We start from the raw sequence: 15926 nt of genomic DNA on the forward strand, positions 1-15926 counted from the left end.
TGATACAAGTTGCAAAGCAGATTCGGTGTCACCAATAATCCATGCAGGAACAGGCACCATCTTTGAAGTGATGGAATCTAATACGATCTCTCACAATTATCTCTCTGTTAAATACCCTAGAGATTAATTTAGTCACCTGGTGACAGTTATTGCAGACTCGAAGGTTTTTAAAAATGCGAATGGGCATGCCTGGTTTTGTCTTCAATAGGCCAAAGGCAATGGCAAGTCTCTCACTATGCAGCCTAAGTGAGTATTGTTTTCCATCAATGGTCTCATCAACCATGGGCGCTTGTGAAGAGTCGGGGGAATACCCTACCCTTTCCACCCTCTCTTCAATCACATCCAGAGCTGAATATATTTCTTCAGTTTGAGGATGAGATGTGTCCCCTGCAAAAAATTCATGGGCGACACCGTCTATCTCTATTGAACTACATCCAGGCTCTTTTACTACACCCTTATCAGTCATCAGTTTCCTAACCATCCCAACATCGTTCCACCTGCTAGCTGAGGCATATACTCGGGACAGCAGCACATAAACACCGCTACAAACACCCCCTTCTGCCTCAAGGACTCGTCTGGCCATTTCTTCACTTAGCTCAACACCTGCATTTTGCTTGCAACAAGCGTCCAGAAGACTCCTCCAAATGACTAAGTCTGGTCTCATGGGCATGTTTGACACAACATCTAAGGCTTCATCAATAAGCCCAGCACGCGCAAGAAGATCTACCAGGCAGCCATAGTGCTCTAATTCAGGTTTAATTTTGTACTCCGTTACCATCACATCAAAATACCTGCGGCCCTCACTAACCAAGCCTCCGTGATTACACGCACTCAAGACACCTACAAACGTGATGGCATTGGGCATCAACTTTTCCGTTCTGACCATGCAACCAAAATATTCCAATGCGGCCGCCACCTCGCCATGGGTGGAGAATCCTAGAATCATCGAATTCCATGAGGTTACATCACGCTTAGGCATTCTGTGAAAGAGTTGCAGAGCAAGTTCTAATGACCCACATTTGCAATACATATCCACCAAGGAAGTGTTCAACAAAACATCATTAACTCTATCAGCGTCAAACTTTTTCAACAGAAAAACATGAGCCCACATCCCCAAAGACAAAGACCCCATACCAGCACAAGCATTTGCGATACTCTGAATGGTATACCCATCCGGTTCAAAAAACTTCTGCATCTCGCCGAATAAATTTAATGCAGCATCAAACTCACCGAATCGAACAAACGCGTCAATCACAACGTTCCATGAAACCAAACTTCTCTCAGACATTCTATCAAACACCCCCTTTGCAAAGTCCAAACGGTCGCACGTGGCATAGAAATGGACCAAACTGTTATTAATATAAACGTCTGAATCAAATCCAAGTTTCAAAATCTGGGCATGGATCTGTTCCCCTTCTGATAGAGCAAACAAGTAAGCACAAGCCTTGAGAACAAAGGGGAAAGTGTGCTTATCTTGCATAACACTTCCTTGCTCCAACATTCTGTGATAAAGCGCAATGGCATGTTGTTTGCGGTCAGTGCTTCGTGCACAGGCCCTGATGAGGGCGTTCCACATGAACGAATTGGGGTTCTCAATTTGATGGAAAACCCGAAACGCGTAACGGAGATCATGTAAGGAGGAGAAATGCAAAATCCGACTGTAAAGAAAGAAGGTGTTTGGATGGTGGGAAGATGTGGTCCGAATTGTCTGGGCGTGAAGTTGCTTGAGCTGAGAAATGCAGGTGCATGAATTTAGGAAGAGGAGAAGGCGGCGGTGATGGGTGAAGGAGTCGCTGTTGCTGATGGCGTGGGGAAGATGGGAAGGTGGAGCTATTACAGCTGCGAGAACCATTGCCATATACAAGGAAGACTCACCACTCAATCATGCACAACCATTGTCTCACTAGCCATATTCGGCTAAACTGAGCTGGACAAGCTTCGGCTCCTTTGTGAGAAAATTCACAGCTCCCCTGCTAAAACTAAAAGCACCCGTGCAATGTTTCGTTATTTTGAATATTTTCTTTCCTCGCCTATTAGATGATTTAGATCTAGGCGTCCTGATATTATGTACTTTAAAATTTTATAAACAAATAAAAAATAATAAGAAGTTTTATATAAAATATAATATTTTTTAAAATTAATTTTAAAAATTATTTAAAACAGAAGATATTAAAAAAAATTACCATCTTAAAATTTACAAATTTTAAATTCATTTTTTTACCATAAAAATTACTATTATTTTTTATTTAAAAAACAAAAAAATATATTCAAACAAATATATAATTTTCTATTATTATTATTATTATTATTATTTAATTCTGCTTTATCTTTTGGGTTTATGTTTTTAAATCCTTTTCAAATATTTCTTAATAGCATTAACGAGAGGCTTTCATGTTATATGGGGTATGTTGCCTGGTTGCAAATCAAGTAGGAGAATAACAAGCACAAATCAATCTCTGAATTTTTCTCTTAAAACATGCAACCCATTTTTATAAGAAATGAATTTATTTGTTTTAATCTATTGGCGAACCACGACATTTTTAAGGGGGTAAAACATTAAGTTTGATGTTTGATTCCCCTTATGAGAAATGAATTTTTTATTTTATTTTATTTTATTTTTCTATATTTTCAGGGGGGCAAGGCCATGCCTAAATCTGCCCTGCTCGGGAAAGGCAAGTTAATGATATATATTAAAAAAAATTCAACTTTCTTAACTAAAAAGAAATAATATAAACATAAATATGAAGAAAGTAATAAGACACTATTTTTAATTTAAAAATAAATTGAAGCTCTAATGATGAATCCAAAGCTTTTACACAGAAATTATATATATTTTTTTCTCTTGATCTTTACTCTTGCCTTTTGCCCTAGAGGGCAAAGCTTATTTACAAGAAGGTGCTTACACATTTTTCCCTTTTATCCTTACTGTTTACCTTCAATGAAGGGTAAGATTATTCATATAGAGACCAATGTAAATAATAGTGATTTTATTATTAGTATTTTTTTTTTAAATAATGGCTTTCTATCTTTTTTGAGACTAGTTGGGGATCCACTTCGCCCAAGATTTTTCTCATAAGATTCTCAAATCATTAGTTAGACTTCTTCAAAATGATTCATTTTATGTGCTTTCTATTTGTTTAGATATTCATATTGGAATTGCAATTCATATGGCACATCATCATAATAGACTACAACACAAGTTGGTTTAAAGAGCATATAATCTTGATCAGATCATGACCTATCTAATCTTCCTCCACCATAACCTTCCTTATATGATTCATGCTAGCCTTCATTGACCGTATAATTTAGTCGTAATTATGCATACATTCAAGTCTTATAATTATGCACACAATCAAGTCATTGAATATTTTCATTTTTTCCTTGTAAAACTTTATATATACTCTATAAATCAATGTGAATGAACAAAATATTTTCTGCATTACTGTGCTTTGATATTTTATGGTATTAGAGCCCCATTACTTCAATGAGAATCTCTGATCTTTCTTGCTCCATATCTGATATTTTTCTCTTTCTTTACCATAATGGTTTAACATTCTTATATAGTTGAATCAAACCAAACTCCTATTGTTGTCACTTTCAGAGGAAATCCCAACATTTTGGTGGCTCTTTATTGAACTACATAACTACCAGTAAAACTCAATAGCCCCACTTCCCCACTTGATGTACTTAATTTCTAATCTTGCTATATGGCTATGATCTAATAAGGTATATAGATGGCACTTTGCACCTCCTATAACCATAAAGAAGAATGACATTGATGTTATAAATCCAAAGTACAAACTTTGGAAGAAGCAAGATAGTTTCCTCCTCAATGTCATGCTTGCATCTATTAGTGATCAAGTTACAACTCTTGTTGCTTACGTTGAATCAACCAAAGAAGCATGGGATCGATTGCATAAGACATGCCAATAGGTCATGATCTCGCATCTTCAATCTCAAAGAGTTTTTTGCTAAACTCATAAAGGACAAGATGAAAGTTACAAAATTTATGCAAATTGCTAAGACCATTGTTGACGAATTAACACTTGTTGGAAGCCTTGTTGAGGATGATGATTTAGTAATTTTTATATTAAACGAACTCATAGAAGAATTCAAAGAAATAAATATTGTTGTTTAAACCAGGGATGCACTAATTTCCTTGAAGAATTTTATGAGAATTTGGAAAATCATGAATGATATCTCGAGAGGCATACTACTCAATGAGAAATGTGCAAATAACAACCCAATTCAATTAGAAGAATTCCCACAACAAGAATAAAGGCAACAATTTGTATGGTAAGAAAGACAACAACTACAATTATGGGAATTTGCATTTGAATCAAGGAACCAACACAAACCGTAACCACATGGGACATTTTTGCACTCAAACAAATCATCTCAATCTTTGCAATTAGAATTGGCGTCCTCAACATGAGAACCATAATCGAATTGTATGTCAACTATGTGATAAGATTGGTCACTCTGCCAAAACTTGTCATTCTTGATATACTCCTTCACTTGAACCATAGGCTCATTTCATTGCTAGCAACTCCAACAAACCTAACTAGATAATGGACTCGGGTGTTTTGTACCACATAACATTTGATCTTTAGAACTTGTCTCTTTTCTATGAGTATAGGGGCACTGATGACATGATCAATGACAACAATAATGGCATTCCCATCACCCACATTGTTCTACTAAGTTTATTACTCCTAACTCCATTTTTCAACTTAATAATGGTTGTGTGCTCCTTCCATAAAAAAGAATTTGTTGTTTGTTTCTCAATTTTATAAACACAATAACACTTCCATTAAAGTTTTCCTTACTTTATTTGTTATGATGGTTTTTTAATACAAGCGAAAGTTTTGCTTGTTTAAGATTGGAGTAAAGGAAATCTTTATGAATTTTCAAACAAAAAAAAAAAGAAAAAAAAGATAGTCTTATTGCCACATTTCCCTTCATACCTGACTCTATCATACCAACTACTTACCTCAAAGCACAAAAACATCCTTAATGGCGTTTGGATATAAGCGATGAATTTGATGCTCTCCTTTGAAACCACACATGGACCTTTGCCCTTTCTTTTGACACGAGATATAGTTGCTTGTAAATGGATTTTCAAGGTTAAACAAAACTTGAATGACACCATTGCTTGTCATAAAGCTAGTTTGGTTGCTAAGGGTTTTCATCAATGCCCTAGAAAAGACTTTCAACCTTCAATCCAATGGTCAAGACCACCACTATGAGACTTGTCCTTTCACTTGTTCAGTTTAATTGGCTACTTCGTCAACCGACATCAACAATGCCTCTCTTCAAGGTACCCTTGATCATGATGTCAACATGCAACAACTTCCTACCTATGCTAACAAACAATTTCCTAATCATGTTTGTAAGTTAAACAAAGTCATTTATGGATTTTGTTAGGCTCCATATACGTGGTTTCATAAACTACGAACCTTTCTCATTAGTTATAATTTCATCAACTCTATTTTTGACACTTCTCTTCTCATCATGCATCAAGAAAAATATGTTTTACTTCTTGTTTATGTCAATGATATCATTGTCACTAGAAACAATTTATAGGCAATGCAAGAATTTGTCATTTCCTTATCTAATTGTTTTTCTCTTAAAAATCTTAGATCATTGAATTATTTTTTAGGTGTTGAAGCTATCCAAACCAACGATGGTCTTTTCCTCTCCCAATACAAATATATTTGGGATCTCTTAGAGAAAACTCATATAAAATACAAAGGAAGTAACCAACCCCCTTTCCACCATTGAAACTTTAACACTGCATGATGGTGCTCCTATTTTAGATGTTTCTCAATGCCGCCAAGTTGTAGGTGCCTTGTAGTACTTATCATTCAATCGATCCTATACTTCCTTTGCTATGAATAAGTTGTCCTAATTTATGCATTGTCTTTCAATGAATCAATGGATAGTAATTAAAAGAGTCGTTCACAAAGGCACCTTGCACTATGACATTTTTCTTTATAAGTTTTCTAACTTGTCTTTCCATGCATTTTCAAGTGTTGATTAGGTTGGAAATGTTGATGATTGTACTTCAACATCAACCTTAATTTTTTTTTCTTAGTATAAATCCAATCAACTAGAACTTCATAAAGTAGCATACTATCGCTTGATTCTCTATTGAAGTCGAATATAAAGCAATTGTTAAAATAAATTAGCTTTAAAATATGATTCATGAGCTTTATCTCCATCTTCATGCTATGCTTGTCATTCACTATGTTAGGAGCAACTTATCTTAGCATCAACCTTGTGTTTCACTTATGAATGAAACATATTGTTGTTGACTTTCATTTTGTTTGTGATCAAGTTTCCAAGAAGCTACTTCATGTTTCACATGTGCACTTTGTTGACTAATTAGCTGACTCATTAACTAAACCACTTTCTCATCAACAAATGAATTAACATGGTAGCAAGATTGGTCTTCATGATAGAACACATATCTTGAGGGAGGATAATAGGAAATGCACAACTAGATCATGACTTGTCCAATCTTCCTTCACCATAACCTTTCTTGTATGATTCATGCTAGCTTTAATTGATTGTATGATTTAGCTATATTTATGCACACATTAAGACCCTATAATTATGCATACAATCAAGTCATTGAATATTTTTAGTGTTTACTTGTACAATTCTATATATACTCTATTGATCAATTCCAGAGGAATCGACTTAAAAATTAGTATTTTACATGTGTTTTTATATATTTATAATATTTTAGACATTAAGAAAAGAAAAATCATAGATCAACTTTGTTATATATTAGTATATAAGTATATATACTTAGACATACATAATATGTATATTATTTCAAAAAATAATATGTACAACTTTGTTATATATTAGTATATAAGTATATATACATACTACATGTATGTATGTATACTTATATTAGTTTTTGAAATAACATATGTAGTTTATTTTTTTGTTTTTATCATTTTTAACACAATCGAAAGAGTGGCAGAGTGGTGCAACTATTCTACCTTGAACTTGTTGTACCTTGTTCAAGTCCCCTCTTATAGCTTCAAAGTTGATTATCACTACAATGATCCCACATCAGAAATGAAGAGATTTATAAACCTCATTCATTCTTCCTAAAGCAAACAACCATTGGGCTATGAGGCTTGGTGCATGGGCAATTCCCATTTTGCAAAATAAATGGGGTATTGAATGCTAGGCCTTGAGGGTCAATCTAGCCCATTTTGCCAAATCACTCGGCTTACCAATCTAACTACTGGTTTAGGCGGTTTGAAATCAATCAAATTAGTCCAATAGATAAATGGTTCAAAAGGGAGAATTAGACAAAAAAAAAAAAAAATGCCACTAATCGACAATTGGATCGATTGGATCAATTGATCCAACTGATTTTCAAAACATTGATTGAAATAACCCTTTGAAGTAAGACTTTTTAAGACTTAATCATTTTAATATATGGTTTAATTTAATAATTTTTGTCATACATATGTTTTAACAAGTGTTTAATTTATATTGTCATTATGAATACTCAATATAATTAATCACATTATGCACATTATAGGTGTGTGTGTGATTATATAGAGGACATAACTACAAGATCCTTATGGTTTGATAAGCATGTAGGCTACTAACAATTGACGATAGTGTATTATTTTGGCAACTCAATAATGACTATAGTACATTTACCTCGTGGGATAACTTCTCTTAATAACTTTATATTGTCATTTCAAGGAAATCCAACTAATTTTACCGTTTTTCCAACTTTTGACAAGGGAAGACAACCAAGATAAAGGAATGTGAGAAAGCTCATTAGGATACTAAAGATTATATATAAATATAAAATATTTATATTAATATTTTAATATTAACGTTATAAAATGGTTGATAATAATAATAACAAAATAAAAGAAAAGAATGAAGAAAAAATAAATTATAAAAAACAAAGGTGTAATAGTGGAAAAAGACAAAAAAGAGACAATTTTTGTATTTTTTTTTCATAGTAATATAATCAAATATACTTAAAAATGGTAGCATTTGTGGGTTATGGGATGAAACACTAACTTTTTTTTATATCTTTTGATATATCATTATCAAATCTTATTTACATTTGAATGAATATGAATCTATTTAAACATTATTTTAGGAATTTGATAGCTTTAGAAAGAATAAGAAAAAAAAAAAAAAAATCTTCCCCCATAATCATTATTTCAATTTTTTTTTCTATAAATATATTTTATAAATATCAAATTAAAGATTTGAAATCAAGTCTTATTTCTATGCAAAGCCCTTGATTCCAAATATAACGCAAATACGTTGGAGGGCAAACAAGGAAATTAATAATTTTTTTTGACACGGACTTAGATATTGCATTTATTGTTTCCAAAGGTTCCTATCACCAAAACACACACAAAAATTCCCAATAAATACAAACTTCTTGTTTGAAAGAAAAAGAAATGTGATAAAGGTAGATAGCTTGTGCTAATCAGTCATGATTTTTAATAGTTTGCATTGAATGAGAACTGTAGGAAATGATAATGGGAATCCACAAAAATGGGTGGTAGAGACGGGAGACTAAGACTGGGCAACAGCCACACACAATGCACATCACTCTTGCATTTAAAGTATTTGTTTACAATACCATCATTGTCCTTCTCAATTATAGCAAACTGACAAAGTCTCTAACCAAAATCGAACGGACCCATCACGATAACGAGCGCTTACCCGTTACCATAATGATAGAAACGGCACCGTTTTAACCAAAATTATCCTTAAATCTCACTCCGTCGCTCTCTCTTTTTCCTCTCACGAAATCCTCCTTCGTTTTCCTAATTCTCTTTATTAAGGAAGGAATCGTGAATTTTGAGCAATTATTAAATTATTATACCTTTTTCGTATAAGAGCGTTTCTTGATTTTGTTTAATTTTCTTTATTAAGGAGTGGGACAACCCAGTCGAATATATGGGACGCGTAGCTTGGCGCGAGGTGCGCTCCACGGAGTATTATACCAGGGGTGTGGGTTGGGTTGACTCATGACTTGAGAGTGAGATAGAATCAATTGGGAATTCATAGAATTGAGTTGCAGTGGGGAGCGATGGCCGCAGATTACTACAAGCTACTGAGAGTGAATCGGAACGCGAGTGCGGAAGAGTTGAAGAAGGCGTACAAAAGATTGGCCATCAAATGGCATCCAGACAAGAACCCTAATCATAACAGGGTTGAAGCTGAAGCCAAGTTCAAGCAGATCTCCGAAGCCTATGATGTTCTCAGTGATTCCCGGAAGCGTCAGATCTACGATCTCTATGGCTATCAATATGCCTCGTTCAATCACCGGGACGCTCGGGATGTTTTCGCCGAGTTGTTTGGTAGTGGTGGCAAGGCCATGGAGAAGAGGCTGGATTGTAGTTTGGAGGAGCTATACCAGGGTTCGAAAAGGGAAATCAAGATTTCCCGGACTGTCATTCGTGAATCTGGGTATATAATTCTTTCTTCTTTTTTTCTTTTTTAATTATTTGTTATTAGTTAATCATGATCATTTTTTTTATTTTTTATTTCTCAAATCCGAATTATTTGCTTTTGGAAATGGGTTTTTGGGCTTGTGATATTAAATCTGATCATCTTGTTGGATGAGTACGAAAATAAGGGAGAACAGGCAAAAGGCATAATAAGGGTTTTTTCAGTTTTGAAAGCCAGAATTGTATTAGAGACTCAGTATTGAGGAATTAAATGGTTGGCAATTGCTCCAAATATGCCAAGAAAACGTTTTGGTGGATGCCATTGTAGATGGCACTTGCGTTTGGGAGGTTTTCTTGATGACAGGGCCTCATCCTTGTAGTCAGGGAGGAGCTCTTGGGGAAAAACTTTAGTCGAAGTTGTGGGCAATTTCTTCTGCTTTGCTCCTCAATAGTCTCTTTTGATAAATGCAGTGTTGTTTAACATTTTGATTACATTACATCAGTGTTTCTTCAACGAGGATTAATTGATGAATTTAGTCCTTTGGTTTTATATGGTATGAACTCTTATTGCAGGAAGGCCAGGATTGTTGAGGAAACCCTGCTAATAACCATTGGACCAGGATGGAAGAAGGGCACAAAAATCACTTTCCCAATGAAAGGGAACCAAGAACCTGGCATGACCCCATCTGATCTCATCTTTGTGGTACATGAGAAGCCCCATGCGCTGTATGAGCGGGAAGGGAATGATCTGGTGGTCAAACAGAGTATATCATTACTGGATGCTCTCACAGGGAAGACTCTCATTCTGACAACCTTAGATGGAAGGAATCTCACAATCCCAGTGACAGACATTGTCCGCCCTGGCTATGTTATGGTGGTTCCAGATGAAGGGATGCCCATGTCCAAAGAACCCACGAAGAAAGGAAACCTCAAAATCAAGTTTGATGTCAAGTTTCCACCAAGGCTTACTGCACAACAGAAATATGAAGTGAAGAGGGTGCTGGTTGGGGGCTGATAACTAATTTAGATTATAAGTTAGGCTTGATAAACTATGGATTAACACTTGATGACAGAGATGTTAATTGAATGTAGATATCATACCCTTATATATATATATATATATATATATATAGAGGAAAATTGTGCATAGGAAAAAGCTTTGAAAGTAAATTATATGTTTCATTCTGGGTATTAGTTGTGGTTTCTAGTTTGATACAAGCAAGCTATTAGTAGTTGGAAATAGGCTTGTTTGCCTTCAATCTGTAAATTCTGTAATTTTGTACTAGTCAGCGAATAATTCTGTTTTGGTAGTATGTTAAAGAATAAATCTTTTAGGTCATGTTCAGATGGAGTGCCAAATGAAAGAGATGTATGTATGACATTTCATTCCCATTCCCCAGCGCCCCAACCCATAAAAGCACATTATTCGAAATAAAGCATATCTTTTGACTAAATAAATTTTGTTATCTAATTCTGATTCCTCTCAAATTTGACTTTTCCTCCAACCACAAAAAATGAGGGTGTTTGGGCTGAGCTGGAGCCCAAACCTTACAAATGTGGTATCGGCCAACCCTTGTGGCCACTTTTCCTTTTGTTAAAGGAGTGATTTATAATAAATTTAAAGTATCATAAAATATATAATTAATGACTCGTGAATAAAAATAATAAAATATAATATTAATTATAGATTTCAAAATTTGTCTTAATTTTATTTTTACATTAATTTTAAATTTAATTTTATCAATAAATTTAAATCCTTAATACAACTAAATTTTAAATTTTTTTATTTACTAATATCCTTTAACTTTTAGTTTTTATTATTTTATATTTTATTTTATTTATTATTATAATTATATCATATTTTATTTTATTTTATTTCTCTCTTCTTTTCTTCTCATTTCTTCATTTTCTTTTCATTTTTTATTTTTCTTTTCTTTTTCTTCTTTTTTCCTCTCTCCTTTTTCTTCCCTCTAATCCCACCTAACCCCCCCTCTTTCTCCCATTTCCAAGACCACCGACCCCCCTCTCCTGACTTCCCCTTTTCTTTTAGTTCTTTTTTATTTCTTTTTTTTTCCTACCCACTTTTTCATTATTTTCCCTCCAATTTTTTTCTTCTCCCAGCAGCCCCTTCCACACACTCCACGACTCCCATTTTATTTATTGTGAACTTTATATATTTTTAGATATTTATATTTGAATTATTTTTATTTTTGTATGGGTTCATTCTACAATTTTATTGATGGAGTGCAAATTTATTACATGAGAAGTATGAAATTTCTTGAGAGAAAGTAAGACTCGAAAAGTCATAAATGGAGCATTGAACTTGTCATAAGCTTGTTTGGATACATTTTATTTTTCATTACTATTTGGTTTTATTTTGATTAGTTTGTATAAATATTTGTTTATATATATTTACTCTTTGTGTACATATTGAACAAACCAAAAATTTTATTTGAATAAGAGGTACAATTCAAGTAAACATGTTTTAATAACATAATAGTTGAGAAATTATTCTTTTTAATAAAAGTAAGTTTTTTTTAATAAAAATCCATAAAAGTGTTTTTAGGAAAATCTAGAAAATCATTTTTAATAAAATTCAAAAAATTTGTTTCTAGTAATAATTGTTTGAAAATTGTTTTGTAAATAAAGTTGTCCCAAAAATTAATTTTTAATAAAATTGTTTAAAAATGTTTTTTTAAATAAATTATTTTCCTTAATTAAAATAGGATTAAAAGTAATTTTTAGAAATAAGGATTTAATTTTTTTCTTTTTAATTAAAAATTATTTTGCAAATAAAGTCATATTTTTTTAAATAATTTGTATAAGTCACTTTCCTTAAATGAAAATAAAAGGAAAATAAATTGAAATACTTTTTTAAATAAAATTGTAAAAATTCATTCATTTTTAGTAAAAGCAAGTAAAAATAATTTTTGTATCCAAATTGAAATTTTATAATAATTTTTTTTGTACAATAAGTGTAAATAATTTTTTTGAAAATGGAATACAAATGAAATTGAGAAAATAAATTGACTTTTTTTTTAAATAAAAAATTGAAATCATTAATTCAAAATCGTTTTTAATAAAATCTTTTGAAATTTTTGAAAACTAATTTTTTTAATATCTTTTTATTTAGTTTAATAAATCATTTTAGATAATTCTATTGTTATTTATTTTGTTCATTCTTGTAATTTGATTTTTTATCATGATTTGTACGTACTCATTTATGAGATTCTTTTTCTTGGTAGTTATAACTAATTAATTAATTGTCACAATTTCCTATAATTCGTTTAAAAAATACGATACATATATGGGCTTAAAGAGATGTTATGACTCACCATCATACCTTCCCAATAGGTAATCTGACCCCAAAACTAAACTCGATTTTTTACAAACCTGTTTTTCCTTTCAGGAGCCATATTTAGAGTTTTTATTTCTTATTTTATTTTTTCCCTTTAAAAATAAAACAAAAATAAGTTGTGACTCCAAGTTTTTTTTTTATAAATCATATTTTTTACCAAATAAATAAAAAGCAAATCTCACTATCCTGTGTGAACGCATGTGAAAGATATATGTCCATAATATATTATATATATTTTCAACAATTAAACATTATAATTTTGTTACTTAATAAAATAAAAATATTTAAATATTTTTCTTTTATTTTTAATTTATTAATATAAAAGATAAAATGATAACAAAATTTTAAAATCGTTTATAATATTAATTTTTTATAATTATTTTAAATTTTAATAACATGTAAATTATATATTTAGAATGTTTTGATTGGATTTGATTATGAAAATATTGAATTTTGTGGGCTATACTTGAATCGGTGGCTCGAATAATTGATTGATATTTATATTGATACAACATATATAGCAAAGATACATCTTATTTAAATGTGATATATTGAGATTAATTAGTAGTCATACGCAGTCTTATTCGGCTCGCGCTTCATGCTCGTCTCCTTTTGCTAGTTCATAATCATGGGCTAGAGTCATCAATTTTTCCTGTGAGCCTCGATCTTCTTCTGGAGTTCTTCCTTCTTGGCTCCCACCACTTTATCAACTTCTGTTCCTCTCTTGATCAGTAAGAATGTTGGCATTCCCTGCACTCCAAATTCTTGAGCCACATCCTGTTTTTCATTTACTAGTCGTAAGCATCCCCATGCCCAGTATGCGGTGAAGAAACAAAAGAAAGAGCAGAAAGGAAAAGAAAATTTATCAAACACGTCCTAGAAAATGAAGAGAGCAATACCGACAACTCGTCCACATCAATCTTGACGAACTCCACGTCTGTATATTTCTCAGCAAACTCATTAATGACGGGTTCCATGAATCGGCAAGGTCCACACCATGTAGCCGAGAAATCGATAACCATCTTCAACGCAAAATTTAAACATCAAGAGAGTAAAAAATATGGCCACATGCCCATATGCTGAGCATGCAGTATATAGAGATAATAGTGATTGTTGTGTTACCAGTTTGCCAGTGCTTTTGGCTTCTTCAAAATGTATCTTCCATGATGCTGAGGAATTGAAGGTGAGGACACGAGATGACTTTGAAGAAGACGAGTGGCTGGCTCCCATTTTCTTCCTCTTTTTGGAGACTGCTGGCAAACCAGAGCCAATCGTATTTGAAACACACAGCTGCCCTGCTGTGGATATATTTTTGGTGGAAGATGTTTGGCGTGATTTATGGGAGATGGCGTGAACGCCTTTTTATATGGGTTGATGATGATGATGATGATGATGATGATATAGTAGGAAAGTTCATTCAGATGGGTATGGGTATTGGATTCGATTTCCTTGATGAAACCCGCCGTTATTTGGACGGTTGTAAGCAAATTTAATTGGAAAGAGTTAAGAGCATAAGTACCCACTAATAACTCCAAAAAGGTGTGGGGTGATGAGGGAAAAAGGGTCCTCCCATAGCTGGCCATCACTTGGGTGCTTCTTCTTTTGTTTCCGAATAATTGTAAGACTAAATAATTATATTTTTGACGTATGGAAATGGCTTTCGTGTATATGGTGGCAGGGCTGCAATCACTGATGCTAAGCAAAAGAATCACGACTACTTGTGGGGAATGATAATAAATCAGGTATGACTTTTGAGTATGATACAGCTTGGAACTGACTTCTTCCATATTAGATTTTTGGGATACATATAGCCTTGTTTGTCTCTCGTACCGAATGACCCATGAATCAGGATATTGACGTGTAGAGCTTGGATACAAGTAGAAATTGTCCAATAGGGCATACATTTGGAATGTTCTTGGATGACATCTTTCGTGTTCTCTGTACCAGTTCATTAGAGGTGAATCCCCATCCCCATCCCCATCAGATAGGGAATCAGGCATAAGATGGAAATTCTCTCTCTTTCCTTAGCCGTCTATTTATGAGCTCACATACACACTAACACTTCCGTGGCTCAAGGTTAAGCTATAGCTCCAGCAAGGCATCTCCTTTCACAGTGGTTCCTTTCTCAACTTTGGGTCACCACCACCACCCACCTATTATCACCGCCACTTGCCTCAAATTATATTCCCCCGTTCCATGATAAGTATTCCCTCCACGCGCGTGCTACTTTCCCTTTGAGCAAGGCCCAATGGCAAACATTGGCTCAAAGTGAAAGCGTTACATTTGTACGTGACCAGGGGCCCCAAATCACTCATACCCGGAAAGTCTCTTGAAAACCTCAAAGCTATCTATCTATCTATATATGTATATATGTTTCATTCCACAGTGTCTTGTGTTCCTTCTTTTTTACTTTCTTCCATCAACTTTTTGTTTTGGTGAATATAATTTCAATAAAGAAAAGGAAAGAAAAGAAGAGGTGTGTTTCAACTTCGCTATCAACCATTACTTGGCCACTAAGCACAGCCAATGAGTACAATTATTAAATGTTTCAAGCGATTCCCCCTTACCATTCATGGTGATTGTCTCTGTCCGGCATCGCATTCTTCAGATGAATGAGCTTCGTGCCACAGCCGATGCCCTGAACAATTGAAAAGTCAAAATGAACATACATATAAAGGATTCTGCCCATCCTGCTCCAACTTCATACTTAACATGCAAAAAACGTTGGCATCAATATCATTATTCGTCACACATGATGTGTTTAAAACGTGTTGCTAAGGCGCACACCATGGACGTCTCATACGCATAATGCACATTCCTTGTTTTGAGCCTTTTCAATTTTCAAGTATGATACGTGCTGGTGCTTTGAATTTTGCAGGGTCTTCATATGATGTGGTTCAAGTATGATAAACCACTCTCTATTTTGGAATTTCATTTGTGGCGTCAGTCATAAAAAGATTTTATATCCTTATAGTCACCGAACCTTAAATTTAGCGTCAATCAATGAATTATGATATCATCTAAGCTAGAGTCTTGTGCCAAAAGACATTTAGTAGCTACAAAATGTAACTATTAAAAGGGGAAATTTATGTCGCATTCCTCCACAA

The 15926-nt window shown here is 33.5% G+C and overlaps 3 protein-coding genes across 3 annotated transcripts; 1 reads left to right on the top strand and 2 right to left on the bottom strand.

Annotated features, from left to right (window-relative positions):
• LOC100253661 (pentatricopeptide repeat-containing protein At1g59720, chloroplastic/mitochondrial) lies at positions 1-2010 on the bottom strand. The gene has a single exon (XM_002269065.4). It carries the CDS (start codon positions 1856-1858, stop codon positions 29-31), a length of 1830 nt encoding a protein of 609 aa, XP_002269101.2. The 5' UTR covers positions 1859-2010; the 3' UTR covers positions 1-28.
• A 6786-nt stretch (positions 2011-8796) lies between these two features.
• Positions 8797-10806, top strand: LOC100251972 (uncharacterized). Its single transcript, XM_002274483.5, has 2 exons — positions 8797-9480; positions 10035-10806. Exons 1-2 carry the CDS (start codon positions 9101-9103, stop codon positions 10474-10476), a joined length of 822 nt encoding a protein of 273 aa, XP_002274519.1. The 5' UTR covers positions 8797-9100; the 3' UTR covers positions 10477-10806.
• A 2488-nt stretch (positions 10807-13294) lies between these two features.
• Positions 13295-14407, bottom strand: LOC100246832 (thioredoxin H2). Its single transcript, XM_002274627.4, has 3 exons — positions 13942-14407; positions 13719-13841; positions 13295-13596 (listed from the first exon to the last, which is right to left on the bottom strand). The coding sequence occupies exons 1-3, from the start codon at positions 14047-14049 to the stop codon at positions 13462-13464; spliced, it is 366 nt and encodes a 121-aa protein (XP_002274663.1). The 5' UTR covers positions 14050-14407; the 3' UTR covers positions 13295-13461.
• Positions 14408-15926: the final 1519 nt, after the last annotated feature.

The sequence above is a fragment of the Vitis vinifera genome, chromosome 1, assembly GCF_030704535.1.
Source record: "Vitis vinifera cultivar Pinot Noir 40024 chromosome 1, ASM3070453v1".
NCBI lineage: Eukaryota > Viridiplantae > Streptophyta > Magnoliopsida > Vitales > Vitaceae > Vitis > Vitis vinifera.

Excerpts from the sequence above, each read along its gene's own strand:
- LOC100253661 (XM_002269065.4), bottom strand. The coding sequence starts at position 1,858 with ATGGCAATGGTTCTCGCAGCTGTAATAGCTCCACCTTCCCATCTTCCC.
- LOC100251972 (XM_002274483.5), top strand. The coding sequence starts at position 9,101 with ATGGCCGCAGATTACTACAAGCTACTGAGAGTGAATCGGAACGCGAGT. Across the intron at positions 9,481-10,034 it reads ACTGTCATTCGTGAATCTGG|GAAGGCCAGGATTGTTGAGG; the intron begins GTATATAATTCT and ends CTCTTATTGCAG.
- LOC100246832 (XM_002274627.4), bottom strand. The coding sequence starts at position 14,049 with ATGGGAGCCAGCCACTCGTCTTCTTCAAAGTCATCTCGTGTCCTCACC. Across the intron at positions 13,842-13,941 it reads CCAAAAGCACTGGCAAACTG|ATGGTTATCGATTTCTCGGC; the intron begins GTAACACAACAA and ends TTTGCGTTGAAG. Across the intron at positions 13,597-13,718 it reads TTGATGTGGACGAGTTGTCG|GATGTGGCTCAAGAATTTGG; the intron begins GTATTGCTCTCT and ends AATGAAAAACAG.